Here is a 22,980-nt window from a genome sequence, read left to right on the forward strand (position 1 = left end):
CCGCACAAGACTTCTGTTGGAGTTGCTCTTCGTAGACTTTCATCACCATGGCAACCTTAAGTCACAGGGACATTTGTCCAAGATAAAGGGTTTTTTTGTAAATAAAAGGACTTCATTACCTTCCCTTTCAGAGTTAAAAATCACAACACCAGGTTATAGTCCAACAGATTTATTTGGAAGTAAAAGATTTCAGATTGCTGCTCCTTCATCAAGCAGCTAGTGGGGCAGGATCGTAGGACACAATTTATAGTAAAAGATGAAAAGTGTCATACAATTGATGCAATGTATTGAACAAACCTAAATTTCTGTTAAGTCTTTAATTACCTAGAATGGGTTGCAGGTTGTTTCATTAATATGTATATCACAGAACTAGGTGGGCGGTATGGTGGCACAATGGTTAGCACTGCTGCCTCACAGCGCCTGAGACCCGGGTTCAATTCCCGACTCAGGCGACTGTGTGGAGTTTGCACATTCTCCTCGTGTCTGCATGGGTTTCCTCCCACAGTCCAAAGATGTGCCATGCTAAAATGCCCATGGTGTTGGGTAAATGTAGGGGAATGGGTGGGTTCCGCTTCGGCGTGTCAGTGTGGACTTGTTGGGCCAAAGGGCGTGTTTCCACACTAAGTAATCTAATCTAAACTTCTTTCAAGTCACATTCGAGATAACTTAAGGTTTTATTAAAAAAAAGTGACATCTCAGCTCAGACAATGCATTAAAGGGTGTGAGGTTAGATACAAAGAAGGAAATAATAAAATGTCACGTGGACTGATCGCCTACCGATTGTGTACTTTTTGAATAAAATTGTAACTTGAAAAGTAGTTCTGGGATTTACATATTAATCACTCAAAACCTGCATCCCATTCTAAGTGATTAAAGACTTAACAGCAATCTAATATTGTTCAATAGGTCGCATCAGTTGTATGACACGGATCTTTTACTATAAATTCTGTGTCCCTATGATCCTGCCCCACTAGCTACCTGATGAAAGAGCAGCACTGAAAGCTAGCGTTTCCAAATAAACCTGTTGCACTATAACCTAGTGTTATGATTTTTAAACTTTATACACCCCAGTCCAAAAGTGGCATCTCCACATCATTCCCTTTCAGAACAATCTGTTTTACTTTCAGTTAAAAGGTACATTAAACATAGCTTTATGAAATGCAACATGGTAATAGCGGAGGCATTTTTGTGTAAAGACAAATGGAAGTCAGAAAGTCAATGCAGATGGTCTAATGCTATAAAAGTGGAAACATTATTCATCTTATAATGGAATTCAAATTTGAACCTTTTCTACCTTTAAAAAAATGGTTCTTTCAACTACCATTTTTACTAATAAGAAAAATAAAACGAAAGAATATCCGTGACAAAGAAATTCTAAGTGGTTGTATGGGTAAATTAAGTGATAACAAAATCTTGGTTTTGCTTAACAGACCTCAATACCTCCCCACTAATGCTGAACTCATGGACTTTTTCTGGTGAAAGAGGAATATTACAAAGTTAAAACAAACTGAATGGCATAATATCTTTCCTGGTTTGGGACCAGTTAGACAGCTTTTATACAAGACTTTCATACACTTATTGGAGCAAATGTAGGTCTAACCTCAATACAGGTCACTGATCAATTGCATTACTCATTGTTTATTAATTAATTACCAAACAAATTGTCAAAACAATCAGATTGAACCAGAAAATGATTCCCACATGAAAAATCACAGTACTCAACTTTTCATAAAGAGGAAACTCAAGTTACATACTTTTTTTAAACATATAAAAGTTGAGGGAGAACACCCATGCCTCAAAACACACATTTCAATAATTACATATCTTTAAGAAATTTCAATGCACTTTTTGGATTATCTTCCTCTGCTTCAAGTTCCTTCATTTCTTCATCTATTTCTTTCAGCTGCTCTTCCTCATCTGAGAAAGTGTCAGATGTTGCAGAGTCCATATTGTACTTTTCTAAAATGTACATCTCAGGTGTGTCATCAATTTTATGCCTGGACTTTTTCTTTTTTATTCGCTTCAATTTTTTAAGGTGATCCAGTTGCTCCTGGTGCTGTGCCGATAATATAAAATTATCGGTTTCTGATGACCGTTCACTGATGTTCTTTTTGTATTCCAATATTTTTCTGTTCAGCAAGTCATGGTCAATACCAAAATGATCCACTTCAGGAGATGACAGAGGCAGATCAGATGAAGCTGAAGTAGATTCTTGAGAAACAGGTTTCCCACTGGAGTCTGGAGGACCATGTCTGGATTGGGGAGAAAAACATTTCAGACTGAGAGAAAATACAGGTTTTAAAAGTCAGATAGACCTCTATAGTGAAACTGTTTGATGGAGAAAAAAAAACCCAAGATCAAACTAGTTTATCTTCTACCACCCAAACTAGCATCATACAACAATGAAAAGAGACTGACCAAAGGGATCAACCTAGCAGGGTGGCAGAGTAGTAGTGTCCCTTCTGTGAGCCAGAAGCTCTGGTTCAAGGTTCACTCCAGGACTTGACGACTAAGGAAGGTGCATTTGTTCATAACTCAACCAAACAGGTCATGTGTCCTCTCAATAATATTCCACTGGCAGACTGTAGATTGGGAGATTCCTAGTCAGGCTGATGGAGAGAAATTGGAGAGTCAATCATCACCATCCATTACTCCAGGGTAGAACATTCATCAAGAAGAAGTGTATGTTACCACTCAGTTTTGGGCAATTTGCTAGAAGCCAGCATAGATCAGAGTGGTGCCAAAACAACAGATTTGATACCTATTCCTGTTGATTTTGATTCAGGTCCTGCCTGCTCGCCCTTCAATTTGGCTAATACAGTGCTGTGGGTCCAACCTGTCTTTGGCAGACAACCCAAGTAGTAGTAATCAATTCTATCAATCTTCTACAACAGACTCAAATATAACATAAGGAAAACTCTAGGAATGGATGTTATTGCGGAGTACTGGGTCATATATCTCCCATATGTCAAGTCACAAATTACATACGTTTTATATCACAAATTGTCACAAAAACAATTGTTACAAATTTATTTTTTGCAACGTGCATTTAAAATGGATCGTACTGCCTCAATCACATCAAGATTTAAGTAAATATAATTATATTGCAACTAGGAGAATGTTATCAGAGTCATAGCTCGTCTGCGATACTTCAATTGTTTTGTTTTAAAAATGGATTGGACCAATAACTGAAATTGCAAATTCATGTTACTCAAAGTGAAATTCAATAAATCTGGTCACATGCAGGCTAGCATCAGAGAAAACATGACCATGAAGCCCATTTATTAACAATCCAACTGATCTTGCTTACATGACTTCCATCCACAAAACATAGTCAAACTATTTTGTAATGTACTTATAGTCAATTTGAATATATTATCTATTTGCAAAAAAAAATGCAGTTGACTCTTAAATGCACCTTGAAATGGCACTAGCAAGCCACTCACTTGTAAAGCATTTGGGACAATGATAAGCAATATACGCACCTTTACCACATGGTCAGGCCACAAAGGAAAATAAGACCCACTGGTAGATCTGCTTTGATCACTGTTGAAGACAAGTTTATAAAGGGATGATCCCTTTCACAAGGCGTGAAATGCTGCACTGAGCTGAAAATGTGTTGCTGGTTAAAGCACAGCAGGTTAGGCAGCATCCAAGGAACAGGAAATTCGACGTTTCGGGCCAGAGCCCTTCATCACGTCGAATTTCCTGTTCCTTGGATGCTGCCTAACCTGCTGTGCTTTAACCAGCAACACATTTTCAGCTCTGATCTCCAGCATCTGCAGACCTCACTTTTTACGTGAAATGCTGCACTGCCAGCACACACCTAGTAATATTGCGGTATAGTGCACCACTGGTTAAGCTGACCTGGCAAATAGTTTAATTGTTGCAAATATTGTGCCAAAAACAATTTGTCACATGCTGGTGTTTATTAGACTTCTGAACCTTACAAGAATCCATTGGTGTGATTGCACATCATTCACCACAAACACCTTGATTTTTCCTTCATATTTGTTATAAAGATCATAAAGCAAATTTCCAGGGCTGAAATAACTATCATTTATAACATTATAAAGAAAGGTACCTAAAATGCTCTGGGTTCCAAACTTGCTCAATGTCCACAGTCTCTTTCTCAGAGCCATAATCAGCAATTTCTAATAATCTTTCAACCTGTAATACCAAGTAAAATAGAGTTAAATGTGTACTTTAAAATCCTGTATATGAATTAAACATCAATTTTTTTTAAAAAAAACAATCTTGTCAAATCATTTATGACAAATCTATTAGGTTCTTGCTAAACTGTAAGTACAATTTGTTTAGAACAAATTATAGAGGTAGAGGAAAATAAGGAGGCTCATCTTCTATCATTCAGGCTTTTATTTGCATTTCATCATAGAAATTCATTTCAGTGAATTATACCCACCTCAGCTATTGCCGATTGCTGTTGATCTTTAACGAAGACCACTGGAGGAACGTTACCCATGACTTGCCGGGAAATGATAAGGTGCCTAGAAAATATTTTCAAATTCTTTTAATTGGACTTTGCCCACTTTACGTCAATAAATGCTCCCAGTGCATTTCCACTATGACTTACTTTGTAAATTATGGATAAAACATAATAGATAAAATCTACTACAAAAATAGTGTAACTTAATAGAAAGGTGGTAATGACAACATTTACCTTACACGTGCAGAACATTTTTGTAAGAGTTGCTGAATACTATCATCTTTTTCCACTGAACCGCTTGCCACCCAGTAAGCTCGACATGCTGAAAAGTCCACAGTCAGCATTACCTATAATGCAATCAGCACATTCCAATAATCATGAATCACTGAAGTTTGTATCCCGGTGAACTCAATCTTGATTAGCAGATCATCAGCAATTTAAAATACCTTAAAATATTATTACAACTTATTATTATTGCTACTTATACCATACAATTTATTTCAATATAAAGCAAAACTAGCTTTCAAAAAGACGCCAAGAGTGATTAACTTGCTTAGAGTGTAAAAATTCTACCCTCGAGTCGACTTTTCATCCTTTTGTTGTGACACTTTAAAATTTTCTGTAGTCTTTTTGATAATAAAGTTTACCTTGACACTTTTTTCTTACATTATTACAAAAGATAACTGAAAGATTAGTGAACTATTTCTAGAAAAATTATTTACATTCTTGACAAAAATACATTTAAAACCACAGTCCAAATAGCAAACAGGAAAAATCCTCCGATTTCTGAATTGTAACAGCTTGCTTATGTTCAAGCTCATTCATTCAACATCTACCATAGAATTTATCACAATCTAATCAAACTGCAAGAATATATTTCTAGTTAGACTATATTACAGTTGCATAACAGAGAAGACATACAAAGACACCGGTTTTGATACAAGAGAACAAAACTACATTTAGGTATGTTTGAGGCATGACTGAGACTTCAAGATGCTGAGAAAGCCTGGAGGCAGGTATTCAAATCAAATCTGTAGAACTTTCACAAAGACTCATTCAAAACACATAGTCTCAAAGTATCTTTCTATAAAAGGTGGGATCTGAAAATAGGGAAATTATAGAATTACAAAAATCACCGAGATTTGACTTTCCACAGGGAGAAGGATGTGACATATTGTAAGCAAAGACGTCTACAAGGAAGAAGAGTCTAAATTTAAGAAAGTTCTTCCTACAATCTTAAGCCTAGAAAAAAAGCAATTTAAAACAATAGATATGAAAACATTAAGAGCAGATGTAGATATTTTTGATATAGTAAGGTGGTATTGGTACATTGGAATTAAAAAGTACGGTATGTTGAAAGAAAAAAATTCCATTACAGGAAAAAGTTTTTATTTCTACAAAAGAAAAATACGAGTTTCAGAAGGATAACTAGATGTATAAATGATCTGCTTGCCTGAAAACATTACCACATATCATAGCTTGTACGACACCTCTTGTTAAATATAATGCAATTCAACATCAATGTATGCTTGGTTATTGCACATTGATGATCTTCCTCAGTTATCAGTAAATTGAAAGAAATCAGAGCAAGTGGTGTCATTTCCTTATGTTGTACTTAACCTTTGGATAGAATAATACCTTCAGAACAAAAAAAAATTGTACTTACTTTAGATATCTCAACTTTATAGTTATATAACTCTGAGCTGACTTCATTACTGTCCAACAACTCCGTGATTGCTTTGTAAAGAATATTGTTGAGCGCTCTCATTCGAATACTGTGCTCTTTCTGCAATTTGCGCTGAGGTTTCAGCACATTCTCCAAACTTGAGGGCTTAAAAAGCTGCACACAAACAGTAAATGAAACTGAGTAATTGTGAATTACATGATATATAAAAGTCCTACATTTCAAACAAGTAATATCCTTGAAAATTCAAACTGAGCCAAATCTAAAGATAGTGATTTCATCTGAACCATCCAGTGAGGATTTGTGGGTAGAGCTAAGAAATAAGAAGGGGATGGTGACATTTTTAGGGTTGTATTATAGGTCCCAAATAGTTAACGGGAATTAGAGAAACAAATATGCAGGGACACTGGGGAGACTTGCAGGAGCAATAAGGCTGTCATAATAGGAGATTTTAATTTTCCTAACAGATTGAGGCTGCCAGAATGTTAAGGGCTTAGAGGGGGCGGAATTTGTTAAGTGCATTTAGGAAAGTTTTCTCAATCCATATATAGAGGGTCCTATTTGAGAAGGGGCAAAAATAGACCTATTCTTGGAAGATAGGACAGGACAAGTGGCGGATATGACAGTGGGGAAGCATGTTGGGACCAGTGACCATAGCTCTATCAATTTTAAACTCGTTATGGAAAGGGACAAAACTAGTCCTCAGGTTCAAGTTCTAAGTTAGAGCACAGTGAATTTTGATGGAATTAGGAGCTTGCAGTAGTTTGTTTGCAGGCAAAGGGACCTCTGGCAATTGGGAGGCCTTTAAAAGTGGGATAGCTAGAGTAAAAGGTAAGTTTGGCAGGAATAGGGAACCCTGGAATGACAAGAGATAGAGTATTTGACCAGAAAAAAAAAAGTGTGGCTGAGGTACAGGTAGCTGGGATCAAGGGACTCCCTGGAGATACATACAGAATATAGGAGTTTACTGAAGGAGGAAATCAGGAGGGAGAAAAAGGGGACACAAGATAGCTTTGCTTGAGGTGATAAGGTACCTCTTTGGATTACCCTAAAGTATATTAAAGGAAAAAGAATAACTAGGGAGAGAATAGAGCCCCTCAAGCACCAACATGGACATGTGTAGAACCTCAGGAGATGGGTGAGGTTCTCAATGAATATTTCTCCTGTGTTTACCATGGAGAAAGACCTTAAGTCTTTGGAACTTGGGGAGGTTAGTGGTGATTTCTTGGGGATAGTCCATATCACAGTTGAAGTGTTGGATGTATAAGGAATGTATGAAAATAGATAAATCTCCTGGTCCTGACCAGATATATCTAAGAACTCTGCATGAGGCTACAGAACAAGTTGTGGAGCCTTGGCTAATATTTTTGCATCATCATTAACCACAGGTGAGGTCCCAGAAGTCTACAGGGTAGTGGATGTTGTGCCATTACTCAAAGGCTGCAAAGAAAAGCCTTGCAACTATAGACCAATAACATCTGCGGTGGTTGTTACTTAAGATGATTCTGAGGGATAAGATATACATGCATTTCATTGGTTTGATTAAGAGTAGTCAGCAAGGCTTGGTGAGTGGGAGATCATTCCTCATATTTGTTAGAGTTCTTTGATGAAGTGACCAGGAAGATTGACAAGGGCAGGGCAGTAGATATGGATTTCATGTGATTTCAGCAAGGCCTTTGATTAGGTTCCACATGGTGGGCTGCTCTGGAAAGTTAGATCGCATTGAATCCATTGAGAGTTGACAAATGAACCTTCCAGCTCAGGGAACAAACTTACATCCAAAACCTCAACTGGAGCTACAAATCTTCTCAAACTCGCTAAAATTGGACACAAAATTGGCTTGACAGTAAGAAGCAGGGGGTAATAGTGGAAGGATGCTTGTCGGACTGGAGACCTGTGACTAGTGGAGAGTCTCAGGGGTTGGTGCTGGGTCCACTAGTTTGTTACCTATATCAATGATTTGAATGCAAATACCCAAGACATGATTAGTAAGTTTGCTGATTACACCAGAAAATAGGCAGTATCGTGAAGAAGATTATCAGAAAGAGGAGGAGGAAGTGAGGACTGCAAATGCTGGAGATCAGAGTCGAGAGTGAGATGCAAGAAAAATACAGCCGGTCAGGTAGCATCTGAGGAGCAGGAAAATGCTTATGCCTGAAACACTATTCTCTGCTCCTTGGATGCTGACTGACCTGCTGTGTTTTTCCAGCACCACACAATATCAGAAAGAGTGGCAGGACCTTGATCAGCTGGGGAAGTGGACAGAGAAAATGGCAAACAAAGTTTAATATAGATAATTGAGGGGTCTCGTATTTTGGTAAATCAGTCAAACTAGGAGTTTTATAGTGAATGGTAGGGCCTTAAGATTTGTAGTGGAACTGAGGGATCTTGAAGTTCAGGTGCATAGTTCTCTGAAGGTAGAGTCACAGGTAGACAGGGCAGTGAAGGTGGCTTTTGGCACACTGGCCTTCATTAGTCATAGCACTGAGTATAAGTTGGGAAGTTATGTTGCAGTTGTACAGGACATTGGTGAGGCCACATTTGGGCGAGTGCGTTCAGTTTGGTTGCATTGTTATAGGATGTTATTAAAATGGAAAGAATTTTACAAGAACACTGCCTGGACTCAATAATCTGAGTTATACAGAGAGGTTGGACAAGATAGAACTTTGTTTCTTTAGATCAGGGACCCTTTGTCAAAGCTTAAAAAAAGGGATAAATAGGGAGGTATTTATACTAAGTTGAGAGAAGGAGGAGAGACACCCCATCCCCCACATATTTTGTCATGTAGCACTGGCTTCAGCCTTGGTCATTCACAGCTCCTAATCTCCCTATAATGTCTCGATGCACTGTCATTATCACCTCTTTATTGCTACCTTTGCTTCTGGAGCCATGACTCACCTTCTCAGCCTTGTACAAATACCTCCCTATTTCTCCTTTTTTTTAAGCTTTGACAAAAGGGTCAGTTAGATTCGAAATGTTAGCTCTTTTCTCTCCTTACAGATGCTGCCAGACCATTTGAGATTTTCCAGGGACAAGAGTAGTTCACTCAGCCTGTTGAGCCTGTCCTGGCATTCAGTAGGATCATGGCTAATCAAACATTTCGTTTCTTGATTCTGACATCATTCTCGTGACATTGCATGCCATTGGTAATTAAAAATCCAATCTTAAATTCTTAAGAATCAGTTTCCGCACCTCTGTGGTACAGAATTCTGAAGGTTTACAATCCTCAGAGTAAAACAACTTCGTATCTCTCAATTAGGGATGGCACCAACTTATGCATTAATTATTCCCTCTGGCTCTGGACTCTCCGACCAGGAGAAACAAATTATCTCCATTACCCTATCTATTCCTTTTAAGGATTTGTAGGTTTCAATGAGATCATCTTGAATTCTTCAAAACTCCAGCAATTACAGGCCTGGTTCATCCAATCTCTCTTCAGACAGTCCTTCCATCTCTGTTGATCTTTACTGCCATTGAGGGGATGCAATGTTTTTCCTGAGATAAGACGACCAAAACTGCAGACAATACTCCAGATGTGGTCTAATCAAGCTCCTGTGCACTTGAAAAAAAAATTCATGATTCCTATTCTCAAATCCCCTTGCAATAATGGCTAACACACGATTAGCCTTCTTACTAGCTTGTTGCACCTGCATATCATCTTCCAGTGAATTATCGACAAGGGATCCCTTTATACATCTACACTTTCCAACTTCTTAGCAATGAGGGAATACATTCCATCTCCAAGTGGATAACCCCTCACATTTTTCCACATTATGCCATGTTCCTGTCCATACACTAAAGCTGTCCAAATGCTCCTGAAACTACTTTATATCTTTCTCACAACACCTATTCACACACAGCTTTGTAACACCTGCAAATGTCAAAATGTTAAATTTTGTTCCCCATCTCTAAATCATTGATATATTAATGAATAGCTGATGCCTCAAATATTGATCCTTAAAAAGTACCCCACTAGTCACAGCCTGTCAATACGAAAATGACCGATTTATTCCTGCTATGATTTTTGTCTATTATGCAATTAACCTATGTGCATACATTCTCAAATATTTTCTAACCATCTTTTGTAGGGATTTTATCAGAAGTTTAATGAACATTTAAGTATACTACCTCCATCAGCTCTCTATTGTCAATTTTGTTTGTAACATTGACGAAAAGCTCCAAAAAAAGTTCCCATTCGCAAATCCATACTGACTGTGGACAATTAAAGCATGATCATCTAAATGTCTAGTTATTCCATCTTTTATAATAGATTTGAGTGTTTAATCACCAAAGACTCTCTTTGGCCATCACCTTCAACAGTCTTGAAGACCATCATCAGATTCTGGGGATTTATCAAGTTTCAGCCCCATTAATTTAAAAAAAAGACTGGAGAAATTAGTGTTTAATTCCCTTCAACTGCTCATTCCCTGGTTGTGGGAGATATCTGGTGTTGTCTTCAGTAAAAAAAAAGACTAAATAATCATTTAGCTTCTCTGTCATTTCTCTGTCCCAATACATTCTCCTGACTCTACCTGTAATGGATTCATGTTAATTCTAGCCAAACATATAAAGATTCCAAAAAGTATGTAAAAAGTATTTTTAGTCCCAAGCAGGAACACAGGAAAGAATACAATTTGCTTCTCAGGGAACCAGATCATCTCAATTTGAACTATTTTAATGACTGGGTCTCATTAACATGCCACTTACTCACTAAACATTTCATGAATGCCTGGCTATTACATAGGGTTATGAATGAATGAAGTTCCTTCTCAGGTACCAAAAGAATAGCCCCTGAGTCCAAAAAGAAAATCCAATGACAAGAGAGGTCCATTGTTTCCTTGTTAGGCCCATAGTCCCTGGTCTACAAGGAAGCCAGAATGAAAGAACTCATCTGATCTTACAGATCCTCTTTTTGCAATGGCTGCATTTTAACTCTTCTTTATTTTCCTTTGCTTCAAATATTTGTTTACTTTTCTTTTGGAAGGATAATACTGGTCTCTGATTCAACTACTCCCTATTGTATTCTAAAGTTATTCCAATTTACACTATCCTTTTACTTCACTTTCAATTAAAAAAAGTGTTATAAATTGACCACTTAATGTCATTTAACTCCCAAACCAAAAGAAAACCTTTTTCTACTCACCATAAGAACAGATCATAATTTTAAAAAACATACAGTAAATTTCTCCTTAGTCTCAATCCATTAAAAAACAGCTCAGTACAAGTTTCTCACAATAAGTACAGTTTTCTGTCCTTGTTTCATGAACTCATCAATATTCAATGAGAAGGACTACATGAAAACCACTTGGTAAATGCTTCCTCATCTGTTCCAGAACATGACTCCAAAAAAGAAATGCTAGCATTTAACAATCTGGCTAAAGATTTTCATTCCTTGTCATACATCTCTATCCATTAGACAAAAAAAAAAGACAATTCTACTGAATCTACAATTGAGAAAATAAAAAGGTTCCCTCTAGATTGCTTTTTCTTTTGAACAAAATCTGGAATATATATTTTGATAAGTAAGAACAGCTAAGAACATCTTTTGATTACTCCTTTGTACCTTCACCAGGGCTGTGATAATGTGCACAACACATGGGACCCATAATGTGGTACAATACTCCAAATGCAGGCAGGTTAAAATATTTTTTAGTGCAAGATACAATTTTGCATCTCTTGACTGTCTTAGCATCACCACCTAAACCCAAAAAGCTTTCTCATAGGTTGGTTAGCGCTGGCAGGGCAGGAGAGAAGTTTTAAACTAATTTGGCAAAGGTACAAAGATGAGCCTGGTGTAAATGAGGGGAGAGATAAATACTTAATACTCCTGAATAAAACATATCCAGGGAAGGAGAAGAAAATGGATGGCAAATTGATCACAGATACTGTTCCAGCAGTAGAAAGGGATGATATAGATAAGTGTTCTAACAGATTGCTTAGAATTAAAGAATAATAGAGAACCTGTTATGATGCTGTGTGAATGCTTTGAGCACCAAATTGTAGAATGTTTAAAGATAAATCACAGCAAGGTGCAAGAATTTGAGACTAGTGATAATGGGGCTCTTCAACTGCCTGAGAAATTAACAGCTTAAAGCACAGAGGGGAGAAAAACTCCTGGAATGTTTATAAAAGAACTCCCTTCTTCATAATGTTTCCACCCCAACTAGAAAGGAATAAGTACTGGATGTAGCTCTGTGTTTCAAATGGAGAAAAAAGAAGAGTTGGCGAACTATGATCACAATGTCCTTAAAGTTTGTCATGAAGAACCAGGAAATGGCAAATTTGAAAATAATCAACTAAAGCGAGAAGAGATCCTAGTTTACTGGAATAGTGCTTCACAGGTAAAATACTGAACGAACAATGAGAGAGCTCCAACAGAAAATGATTTTAGAGACAGGTTAGTCAGTCACACTCCTAGGAGGGGGAAAGAAAGAGGAGAAAACAGCTTCCTAAAATGACAAAGACGGATTAAAACAAAAGAAAAACGGGTCAGTGTGCAATGAAAGTTAAACAATCTGAATACAAATAATAGAAAGGAATTGAAAAAAGAAACACACAGGGCAAAGAGTGCATGAGCACAGACGTACTGGTGCCATTAGAGGAAACCCAAGAGCCCTTTTAGAAACTTAAATAGGAAAATTTAGTCAAAAAGGAATTTTTCCATCAATTAAGAACCAAAAAGATGGTGCAGGATATGGCTGAGCTAGTAAATGATGTTGTTGTTTCAGTTTCACTCCAGAACTGGCTCAAAGGTAGAAGACACAGGGTGGTGGTGGAGGGTTGTTTTTCAGACTGGAGGTCTGTGACCAGTGGAGTGCCACAAGGATCGGTGATGGGTCCTCTACTTTTTGCCATTTACATAAATGATTTGGATGCGAGCATAAGAGGTACAGTTAGTAAATTTGCAGATGACACCAAAAATTGCAGGTGTAGTGGACAGCGAAGAGGGTTACCTCAGATTACCAACAGGATCTGGACCAGATTGTCCAATGGGCTGAGAAGTGGCAGGTGGAGTTTAATTCAGATAAATGCAAGATGCTGCATTTTGGGAAAGCAAATTTTAGCAGGACTTATACACTTAATGGTAAGTTCCTAGGGAGTGTTGTTGAACAAAGACCTTGGAGTGCAGCTTCATAGCTCCTTGAAAGTGGAGTCGCAGGTAGATTGGATAGTGAAGGCGGCGTTTGGTATGCTTTCCTTTATTGGTCAGAGTATTGAGTACAGGAGTTAGGAAGTCATGTTGCGGCTGTGCAGGACATTGGTTAGGCCACTGTTGGAATACTGCGCGCAATTCTGGCCTCCTTCCTATTGGAAAGATGTTGTGAAACTTGAAAGGATTCAGAAAAGATTTACAAGGATGTTGCCAGGGTTGGAGGATTTCAGCTATAGAGAGAGGCTGAACAGGCTGGGGCTGTTTTCCCTGGAGCATCGGAGGCTGAGGGGTGACCTTATAGAGGTTTATAAAATTATGAAGGTCATGGATAGGATGAATAGACAAAGTCTTTTCCCTGGGTTTGGGGAGTCCAGAACTAGAGGGCATAGGTTTAGAGTGAGAGGGAAAAGATATTAAAGAGACCCAAGGGGCAACTTTTTCACACAGAGGGTGGTACGTGTATGGAATGAGCTGCCAGAGGATGTGGTGGAGGCTGGTACAATTGCAACATTTAAGAGCATTTGGATGGGTATATGAATAGGAAGGGTTTGGACAGATATGCGCCGTGTGCTGGCAGTAGGGACTAGATTGGGTTGGCATATCTGGTCGGCATGAACACATCTCTATGACTTTAAGAGGATGCTGTGAACGTCACAGTAAAAGGATGTGATAGAAATAGATTAAACCAGATGGATTGAACTGATTGCAAATTCTCAAAAGTGGGAAAATAAATCTGATCTGTATGGGATGCAACCTAGATTGTTAAAGGATTAAAATGGTAAAGAAAAATTGATTGATTGATTGATTGTATGTTTATTTACAGTTGCTGGTGATTACCCGTTTTTGATGTTGATCTTCATGGTTGATGGATTTTATTCAAAATTTGTGTCATGGCAAAAAAAATTATTTCTAGCTTAAAGGGTCAAAGAATTCTATTGAAATTCTTCATTAGCAGAGTTCATGTGATTTTCTCTATTCAAAAATTTCTTCCATCACCCAAAAGACAAGAACTACCTTAGTCAGGAAAATGAAGAAATCAGTAAGGCAGTTTCTCCAGTTTGTTAAATTACGCAGGTTCATTTACTAAAACTTGCCTTACCAATTGCGATCCCAATGTCGGGCTTTCGTACCAAAACTTCTTCCTGGTTGAAGGTAAGAAAAATGATAGATTGAGCACATCAATAATTAAGTGCAGCTTAGACCATCACCATATCCCTATACCACTGAGACTGGGTGTAACAGGTACCTTGCTAGTGTGAACTGCAATCTTACCAACAGGTAAGTGTGCATACATGCAGAGTGACTCCCATGAGAAATCCTGAAAACTTTGCAATTTGAGAGAAGTCAATTTAATTTCCACGACATAGTGAAGACACTTAACAAGACTCAGTCAATAGGAAAATAACTTGCATTTTAATAAGTTGACTGGAATATGCACGTAATAGAACAATTCTGATACATTTTCATGTATACCACATTGAGCAGATTTGAATTTATCAAGCTCAGCTCCTAATTTTGACTGTTCTGGAATGTGAATGTCTCATTAACCTTACAAGCTAGGAAAACAAAGGCAAAAATTGACACAGAAAGTTGGAAGGTGTTCACACGAGGGATAGACGGAGGGACAGATGAGGCTGGTGGAAAGGTTAACTGTGGTTTGATTTGAGTGGACACTTGTCATGATTGAATGTTTGTGTGTTGTTCCCTGGAGCTTGATATTTGGAAATGTTATGAATTTCATTTGCGTTTTGCAAAAATAATATGTTTTAAAAGAAAAAAAGCCATTTTGTAGGACAATGATACTGGGCATGACAAGGTTACCTCATGACTTTTTCCACACAGTTTAGTCTAGACCCTTGTTATAATGTACTGTTAAAAGGGAAGCTTATCAAGCTAAAGACAATTGGCCATTTGGCCTGGCTTGATCAGGGTTTCCCACTTTGAAGTGCATGTAGTTTAATTAGTCCAGCGTACTGAGACCTGGGCAGTTAGTTTCACTTCCTCTACAAGCTTTTGCCATTTTATTGCTGTTTATGGATTTGTGGTGTTTTTGTAATTTTAGTACCAATTTCTTTATAAAGATAGCTTGTGCCCAGCAATGAGGGGAGTAGCCTGAGAGAGCTCTTAGGGGTAAGAGCTGGCACCGCTACTCTGCTAATGGTTTTAAAACCGTAGCTCAAGCCTGGCTTATAGGTATCTATATCATAGTGTAACATTGATGCCATTGGTAAATGAAGGTAATAATTTAAACTAAACTGTCTTTAAGGGTTTTATATTCAGACCGCCACAGAGTACGATCTCCAGGACAAACCAAGAGAGGCTTATAGGTCGAGTCCGTTCAGGATTCACCGAGCCGTCTCAAATAGGTACTTTAAACATCATCACCCTGTCTAATTGCGAATCCACATTCAAGGAACCGTGTACCTACACCCCTATAGTACTTTGTTTGACAACACTCCTGAAGATCTTAAGATTAACTGTTTAAGTCCTACTCTGGTTTGCTTTAACAAAATGCAACCCCTCATATTTATCTACATTAAACGCCATCTGCCACTCACTGGCCCGTTGGCCCATCTGACCAAAGTCCCACTGTACTCAGATTACCTTCTTCCTGTCCACTGCACCATCTATTATTTTGGTGTCATCTGCCAACTTACTAACCATTTCTCCTATATTCAAATCCAAATCATTTACACAAAGTTTCAAAAAGCAATGGACCCAGCACTAATCCTTGTGGCACACTACTGGTCACAGCTCCTGTGAAAAGCAAACCTCTACCACCATTCTGTACTGACCTTCAAGCCAATTTTGTATCCAATATTTAGGGGCTAGCTACCCCTAAATCCCAAATAATCTAACCTTACTAACCAATCTACCAAGTGGAACCTTGTCACCTAATCCTCTGGGATCATGGCAATATTAAGATAAGTTTTAATTTACCATAGAGGAAAAGTGTTGTGGATTTAAAGTTTTTCCTGAAATCCTCAATATTAAATGTTATCATTATTTCATGAACAAACCACTTAGCATAATAAATTAAAATTATTGCAATTTGACAGTTTGAGCTGTTTTAAATGAGATAACAGGCAATGGATAATTTAAATTAGGGTAATGCAAACAAAATATATACACAGTAAATCATTTTATTTGTACTTACGTTATTTAGAATGAACTCAATGAAAAGTTACAGCCAAGATCTTAATTGTTTCTTTCTCCAGAGAAATACACCTGCTAAATATTTGCAGCATTTTGTTTCATTTGTTCCTTTTGCCAGTCCAGGTGGGCAGAACTTATATTTTGCCATGTTTGTTTGTAAACAAATGTCAAAAAAAATTTGACAGATGATTTCAACAAAATCTGGTACACAATTAGTATATGACCAAAGGAAAAACTGATCAATGCTATAACTTTTTTATAAAAGGATCCTTTGGAAGACATGATAATATAATATTTTCCTTTTAGAATATTGTTGGTTGCTCCAGCTGCCAAAAGATAATTAGTTTTCCAGGCCTAAAAGAAGGTCTTTTAAATGCTCTTTTAAAAAGCATTCCTTTTTTCAATGTTACAGTCACTGGTGAGCTTAGTCAGTTGTATGGCTGGTTTGCAATGCAAACTGAGAGTTCGTATTCCATACCAGTTGGGGTCAATAAGAAGATCCCACTATCACCCATTGTCTGAGGCATTGTGACTATCGACCCATCCTCACGTGTTTTTATTCACTAATCGCAAGAATGCAAAACTCTGAAATTAGAGTCACTGATTATTTTTCTCGCGTTTCCCCCCCCCCACCCCCCAAACCGCAAAGACTTACTACTCAGTCTGTATTGGTTGTTAGTTCATTAGATATTAATATAATTTTGATGCATAAGGAGGACAGACAATATAATTGCAGTAATCTGCTTGACACGGACGCCGTTGAGATCTTATCTCGGTGGTAGCAGAAACTTTTAAGCAAACGATATAATTTCCCTCTACCGCCTTCAAAAATTTAAACCTACAAATCTGACCACTTGGTATGTTTGACACCTCCTACTTACTAGTAAATATAAATTGATTATGTGCAAATACTCACCTTGATTTAGAGAGGAATTTCGTTAGTAAGCTCTTCTTTCCATATAGACAGCCAGTGCTATGCACTTGCCTGCATTGACCTGCGGTCAGAGACAGACCCTGCCATTTGTACCAACCACCAGGGACCGCATATCTGCGAAGTGCGCTCAAAACTCCAACTGCTGCCATGAGGCCAACTGGGAAAACTCAGGAAAAGGTTCAGCCTACATCCATAGACATTCCTCCATCGCTGTTTCTAGGGGAGCGAGAGTTAAAAACAAAAAAGAACATTTACTGCTAAACAGAACTCTCGTTATATTAGAAAGATGAAAAATGACATCTCCTAACTGCTGTTGCCTCCGCCTCCGAGTTTACTTTTACAATCAGGATTCCCGCCCACCTTCCAAGGACCCCTTCGCCCACCTCCAACACACTGCATCCACCTGGACACCCCGTGCTGGCCTATTACCTGCCCTCGACCTCTTCATTTCCAGCTGCCGTCGGGACATTAACCGCCTCAACCTGTCTACCCTCCTCCCCCACTCCAACTTCTCACCCTCAACGCGCAGCCCTCCAATCCCTCTGCTCCAATCCCAACCTCACCATCAAGCCAGCGAATAAAGGAGGCACAGTGGTAGTCTGGCGCACTGACCTCTACACCGCTGAAGCCAAACGCCAACTCGAGGACACCTCTTCCTACTGCCCCCTCGACCATGACCCCACCCCCCCATCACCAAACCATCATCTCCCAGATCATACAGAACCTCATCACCTCAGGAGGTCTCCCACCCACAGCTTCTAACCTCAATCTGGGAACCCCGCACTGCCTGGTTCTACCTCCTTCCCAAGATCCACAAGCCTGACCACCCTGGCCGACCCACTGTCTCAGCATGCTCCTGCCCCACTGAACTCATCACTGCCTACCTTGACACTGTCCTATCCCCCCTAGTCCAGGAACTCCCCACATACGTTCAAGATATCACCCACGCCCTCCACCTCCTCCAAGACTTCCATTTCCCCGGCCCCCAACACCTCATTTTCACCATGGATATCCAATCCCTCTACACCTCCATACGCCATGACCAGAGCCTCCAAGCCCTCCGTTTTTTCCTCTCCTGATGTCCCCAATAGTACCCTTCCACCAACACTCTCATTCGTTTGGCCAAACTGGACCTCACCTGTAACAATTTCTCCTTTGAATCCTCCCACTTCCTCCATCCAAAGGGGTAGCCATGGGCACACGTATGGGCCCCAGCTATGCCTGTCTCTTTTTTGCTACGTAGAACAGTTGATCTTCCGTAATTACACCGGCACCACTCCCCACCTCTTCCTCAGCTACATTGATGACTGCATTGGCACCACCTCGTGCTCCCTCGAGGAGATTGAGGAATTCATCAACTTCACCAACACATTCCACCCTGACCTTAAATTTACCTGAACCATCTCTGACACCTCCCTCCCCTTCCTGGACCTCTCCATCTCCATTAATGATGACCGACTTGACACTGACATTTTTCACAAACCCCCGACACCAACAGCTACCTGGATTACACCTCTTCCCACCCTACCTCTTGCAAAAATGCCATCCCGTATTCCCAATTGCTCTGTCTCCGCCGTATCTGCTCCCAGGAGGACCAGTTCCACCATAGAACACACCAGATGGCCTGCTTCTTTAGAAACCGCAATTTCCCTTCCCACGTGGTTAAAGATGCCCTCCAACGCATCTCGTCCACATCCCGCACCTCCGCCCTCAGACCCCACCCCTCCAACCGTAACAAGGACAGAACGCCCCTGGTGCTCACCTTCCACCCTACAAACCTTCGCATAAACCAAATCATCCGCCGACATTTCCGCCACCTCCAAAAAGACCCCACCACCCCCATCCCTTTCCGCCTTCCGCAAAGACCATTCCCTCCGTGACTACCTGATCAGGTCCACGCCTCCCTACACCCACCCTCCCATCCTGGCACCTTCCCCTGCCACCACAGGAACTGTAAAACCGGTGCCCACACCTCCTCCCTCACCTCTATCCAAGGCCCTAAAGGAGCCTTCCACATCCATCAAAGTTTTACCTGCACATCCACTAATATCATTTATTGTATCCGTTGCTCCCGATGCGGTCTCCTCTACATTGGGAAGACTGGGCACCTCCTAGCAGAGCGCTTCAGGGAACATCTCCGGGACACCCGCACCAATCAACCACACCGCGCCGTGGCCCAACATTTCAACTCCCCCTCCCACTCTGCCGAGGACATGGAGGTCCTGGGCCTCCTTCACCGCCGCTCCCTCACCACCAGACGCCTGGAGGAAGAACGCCTCATCTTCCGCCTCGGAACACTTCAACCCCAGGGCATCAACGTGGACTTCAACAGTTTCCTCATTTCCCCTTCCCCCACCTCACCCTAGTTCCAAACTTCCAGCTCAGCACTGTCCCCATGACTTGTCCGGACTTTCCTACCTGCCTATCTCCTTTTCCACCTATTAACTCCACCCTCTCCTCCCTGACCTATCACCTTCATCCCCTCCCCCGCTCACCCATTGTACTCTATGCAACTTTCTCCCCACCCCCACCCTCCTCTAGCTTATCTCTCCACGCTTCAGGCTCACTGCCTTTATTCCGGATGAAGGGCTTTTGCCCGAAACGTCGATATCGCTGCACTTTGGATGCTGCCTGAACTGCTGTGCTCTTCCAGCACCACTGATCCAGAACCTTGTTTCCAGCACCTGCTCTCATTGTTTTTACCTCGCTCTTCATCGAAGGCCTGTCATTTGCTACGCATGCGCGGTCTGGATCAGGTAGGTGGTCACATTGATGCACATGCGCGAGTACCAACGCCTGGTACTGTGCACGCGCACGCATACGCCGCGGGGAACATGAGCGCGTTCCTTAGTTCAAACCTGTGACCGTGGTGTTAACGGTTTTTTTTCTCAACCATCTCTCTCATTCGGCTTCTTCTAATGTGGTGCGATTAACATTTAATACTTAAGACTTGTATTCGAACTCCCAAATTTATTTTGTTTGTGAGAAGCAGAAAATGTTGGAGCTGAAAATTTGCGATGAAATCAGAAACGATAGGAAACACCCAGGTGGCCAGGCAGCATCTGTGAAGTTATCGCATAATTTCACACTTGACGGAATGTAATTTCAAAACAGTTGCAAGGGTCAAGATTTGTGGCATAGTGACATAAAGGTAACAACTTTGCCTTCAGTCACATTCTGACTAAAATAAGATCAGTGTTTGTTTGGTCAATCAATTATGTGGATGTAATGTTAAGCAACATTTAAACACCATATCTAGATTATGTATAATTCTGTGATATTAGAATAATGGAAATGCTTGTGGGATATAGGTAAAGCAGTGTTACTTCTGTAACCATAATTGCTTATGCAACCATAATTGCTTATGCAAAGTGAATGAACTAACCTACACCAGTGTATAATTGTTTCAGCAAAGAGTTGAGTTAGCTAAAATGTGCATGCAAGAATGAAGACTATGTTAAGGGATAGATAGTTGCTTCAGAGTTAGCTAAAATGTGTATACAGGAATGGAACGTGCCTGCAAACAATGCAAGATGTTACAGCCAAATAGATAAGTTGAAAAAGAACCTCAAGATATTCCAATCTCAGCAAATTTCCCTCATGTCAGCACTGAAGCAAGCCAAGTCACTTATGGGGCGGTTGTTGCCTGGCTTGGAGTAGGGGGAGAAGTAAACAAGGGCGGGATGGAGCGCAGCTGGGCAGGGGCAGAACACAATAAGGAATATTGATAGGTTTGAAGGCCAAGAGGTAAATGGGGAAGTACCGAGAATTAAACTGTGTAAATTGTGGAGTAATTTCTGGAATGGGGTGGCTACTTGTTAGTCACCCCTTCTTGCAAGAACGTGTCAATAAAATTCGCTACTTCAGAATTTGACTCGGACTGAAATTTATTATATTGTGAGCTGTGTTTCGGACAATTTGGGGGCTCGTCCGGGTTGTCCATCATCACCAGCAAGGTAGGCATCGTCAACGGCTGGGAAGATGCATCCTGTTCCTTTTAGAACGGTCCTGTGTTCCTCAGCGGTGGGTTTCCCCTTCTGGTAGACTGATAGACTCTCATCAGATCTCAATCTGAACCAGACGAAAGGTTGTAAGTAGGCACAGGGAGCCAGGCAACTCCATGCATGGACTAAGGTAGAAAAATTGACCTTTAAGTACTGCCTTGGTGGCTGGGATTGGGTTTTAGTAGTTAATAAGGGACTAACAAAGGAACTCAATATGGGCTGTGCTGAGGGTAAGGAAAAAAGCCTCCGAGAAAATGGAAATGGAGGCGGGGTCCCTGACGACATACCTGCAGAAAGTCCGTTGGGCAGGATGTTGTGGAAAGGGAAAAAAAATACTTGTACAAGGGGAAAAGGTAGGAAAAAGATGATTAAATATTGTTGCTTTGTATGGACTAAGGAATCCATTCTTCATCCCACTGTCTTCTGGCCAAAGTATGGGCCGGACAAAGAATGCGTTTGTAAATATTTGAATTTATATGTCAAAGAAAAACAGCTTTACATTCAGGAGGAATCAGATTATGCTTCGTGTCGGAAGGGCTAGTAGCTGAAGGGCTACAGACAGTACCCTTTGTAACTAAATCGTGGACAGGCATCCAGAAAAAGATTCAAAAGATAGAAGGGTGAAGCGAGAAGCCTCTAGAGTTGTTGCGGGAAGCTCAGAAAGTGTGTGTGTGTGTGTGTGTGTGTGAGAAGAGCTGTACAGCTAATAGAAACTTTAATCCTTTGTGATTCAGTTTGAATGCACATTTGTTTGTTGGTGATTGAATGTTTGTGCTGTGTTCCCTGGAGCTTGAGATCCAGGACTGTTTTGAATCTGAATTCTATTATGGAAATTTTACATGATTTCTTCTAAGGTTAAGGATTTTACAGTGATTATGAAACAAAATGTTAACTCCTGTTCTTTTTACAGGTCATGACTGCCTTACTATCAGTTTCTAACTAATCTTTTATCCTTACATAAAAACGATTTATGGAGGACTTTGAAGTTTCAGTTCAACATTAGATTGTAATAAATCAAAAAAAAAACCCTATGGTTAATATCTGTGACCTTGGATTCGGCCATTATTCATGTGTTTTTTTTAACTTGAATAGACAAATCCTTTTAAGGCATTTCACGACATATAGCATTGTAATTGAGCAATAACTGGACAGGACTACTTAGAAAGGCTAATTTTGGATTTAAATCAAGGGACTAAAACCGGGTAATTATAGTGGATTTCGAAGTTGGGAACTGTATGCATTTTACATTTTAAATATTAAATACTGAAAAAGTAAGATTCCAAAATGTATAGTTAGGAACAGGCTTTAAAGTTAGACAAGCATAAATTGATAAATTGTATTTGAGATTACAGGAAGAAAGAGGCTCCTGGTATTTGAAGTTACAGGGAGCAAGACATATTGCAATATTTCTTTAAAAAAATCAAAGTCTAAATAAAACATTGGATAATTAAGGATGGCCATTAGATGGCCCTAATGCTGTTCAATTGGTTAAATCGGCTCAGCAATTGATATGGCAACGTAACATGAGAAGCAGAAACAAAAGGCAAAAATAATGATAGCCACGGTTGATGAGACAATAAAGAAAAGGACAAAACTAAAAGG

General features: G+C 39.9%; 1 protein-coding gene across 3 annotated transcripts; it reads right to left on the bottom strand.

The window, feature by feature from the left end:
* Positions 1-1,346: 1,346 nt before the first annotated feature.
* On the bottom strand, positions 1,347-20,118 carry rbfa (ribosome binding factor A). 3 transcript variants are annotated; one of them, XM_060850016.1, is made up of 8 exons: positions 20,078-20,118; positions 17,357-17,590; positions 14,384-14,426; positions 6,114-6,287; positions 4,682-4,794; positions 4,424-4,508; positions 4,085-4,170; positions 1,347-2,252 (listed from the first exon to the last, which is right to left on the bottom strand). In XM_060850016.1, the coding sequence occupies exons 2-8, from the start codon at positions 17,521-17,523 to the stop codon at positions 1,817-1,819; spliced, it is 1,104 nt and encodes a 367-aa protein (XP_060705999.1). In that variant the 5' UTR covers positions 17,524-17,590; positions 20,078-20,118; the 3' UTR covers positions 1,347-1,816. The 3 variants fall into 3 exon arrangements, with proteins under 3 accessions (XP_060705999.1, XP_060706000.1, XP_060705998.1); XM_060850017.1 differs by lacking the exon at positions 20,078-20,118 and adding an exon at positions 19,407-19,426; XM_060850015.1 differs by lacking the exon at positions 20,078-20,118 and adding an exon at positions 18,513-18,921.
* Between the last annotated feature and the right edge of the window lie 2,862 nt (positions 20,119-22,980).

This window comes from Hemiscyllium ocellatum, chromosome 34, assembly GCF_020745735.1.
Source record: "Hemiscyllium ocellatum isolate sHemOce1 chromosome 34, sHemOce1.pat.X.cur, whole genome shotgun sequence".
NCBI lineage: Eukaryota > Metazoa > Chordata > Chondrichthyes > Orectolobiformes > Hemiscylliidae > Hemiscyllium > Hemiscyllium ocellatum.

Excerpts from the sequence above, each read along its gene's own strand:
- rbfa (XM_060850016.1), bottom strand. The coding sequence starts at position 17,523 with ATGGCAGCAGTTGGAGTTTTGAGCGCACTTCGCAGATATGCGGTCCCT. Across the intron at positions 6,288-14,383 it reads CGACATTGGGATCGCAATTG|CTTTTTAAGCCCTCAAGTTT; the intron begins GTAAGGCAAGTT and ends GTTTGTGTGCAG. Across the intron at positions 4,509-4,681 it reads AAATGTTCTGCACGTGTAAG|GCACCTTATCATTTCCCGGC; the intron begins GTAAATGTTGTC and ends AATATTTTCTAG.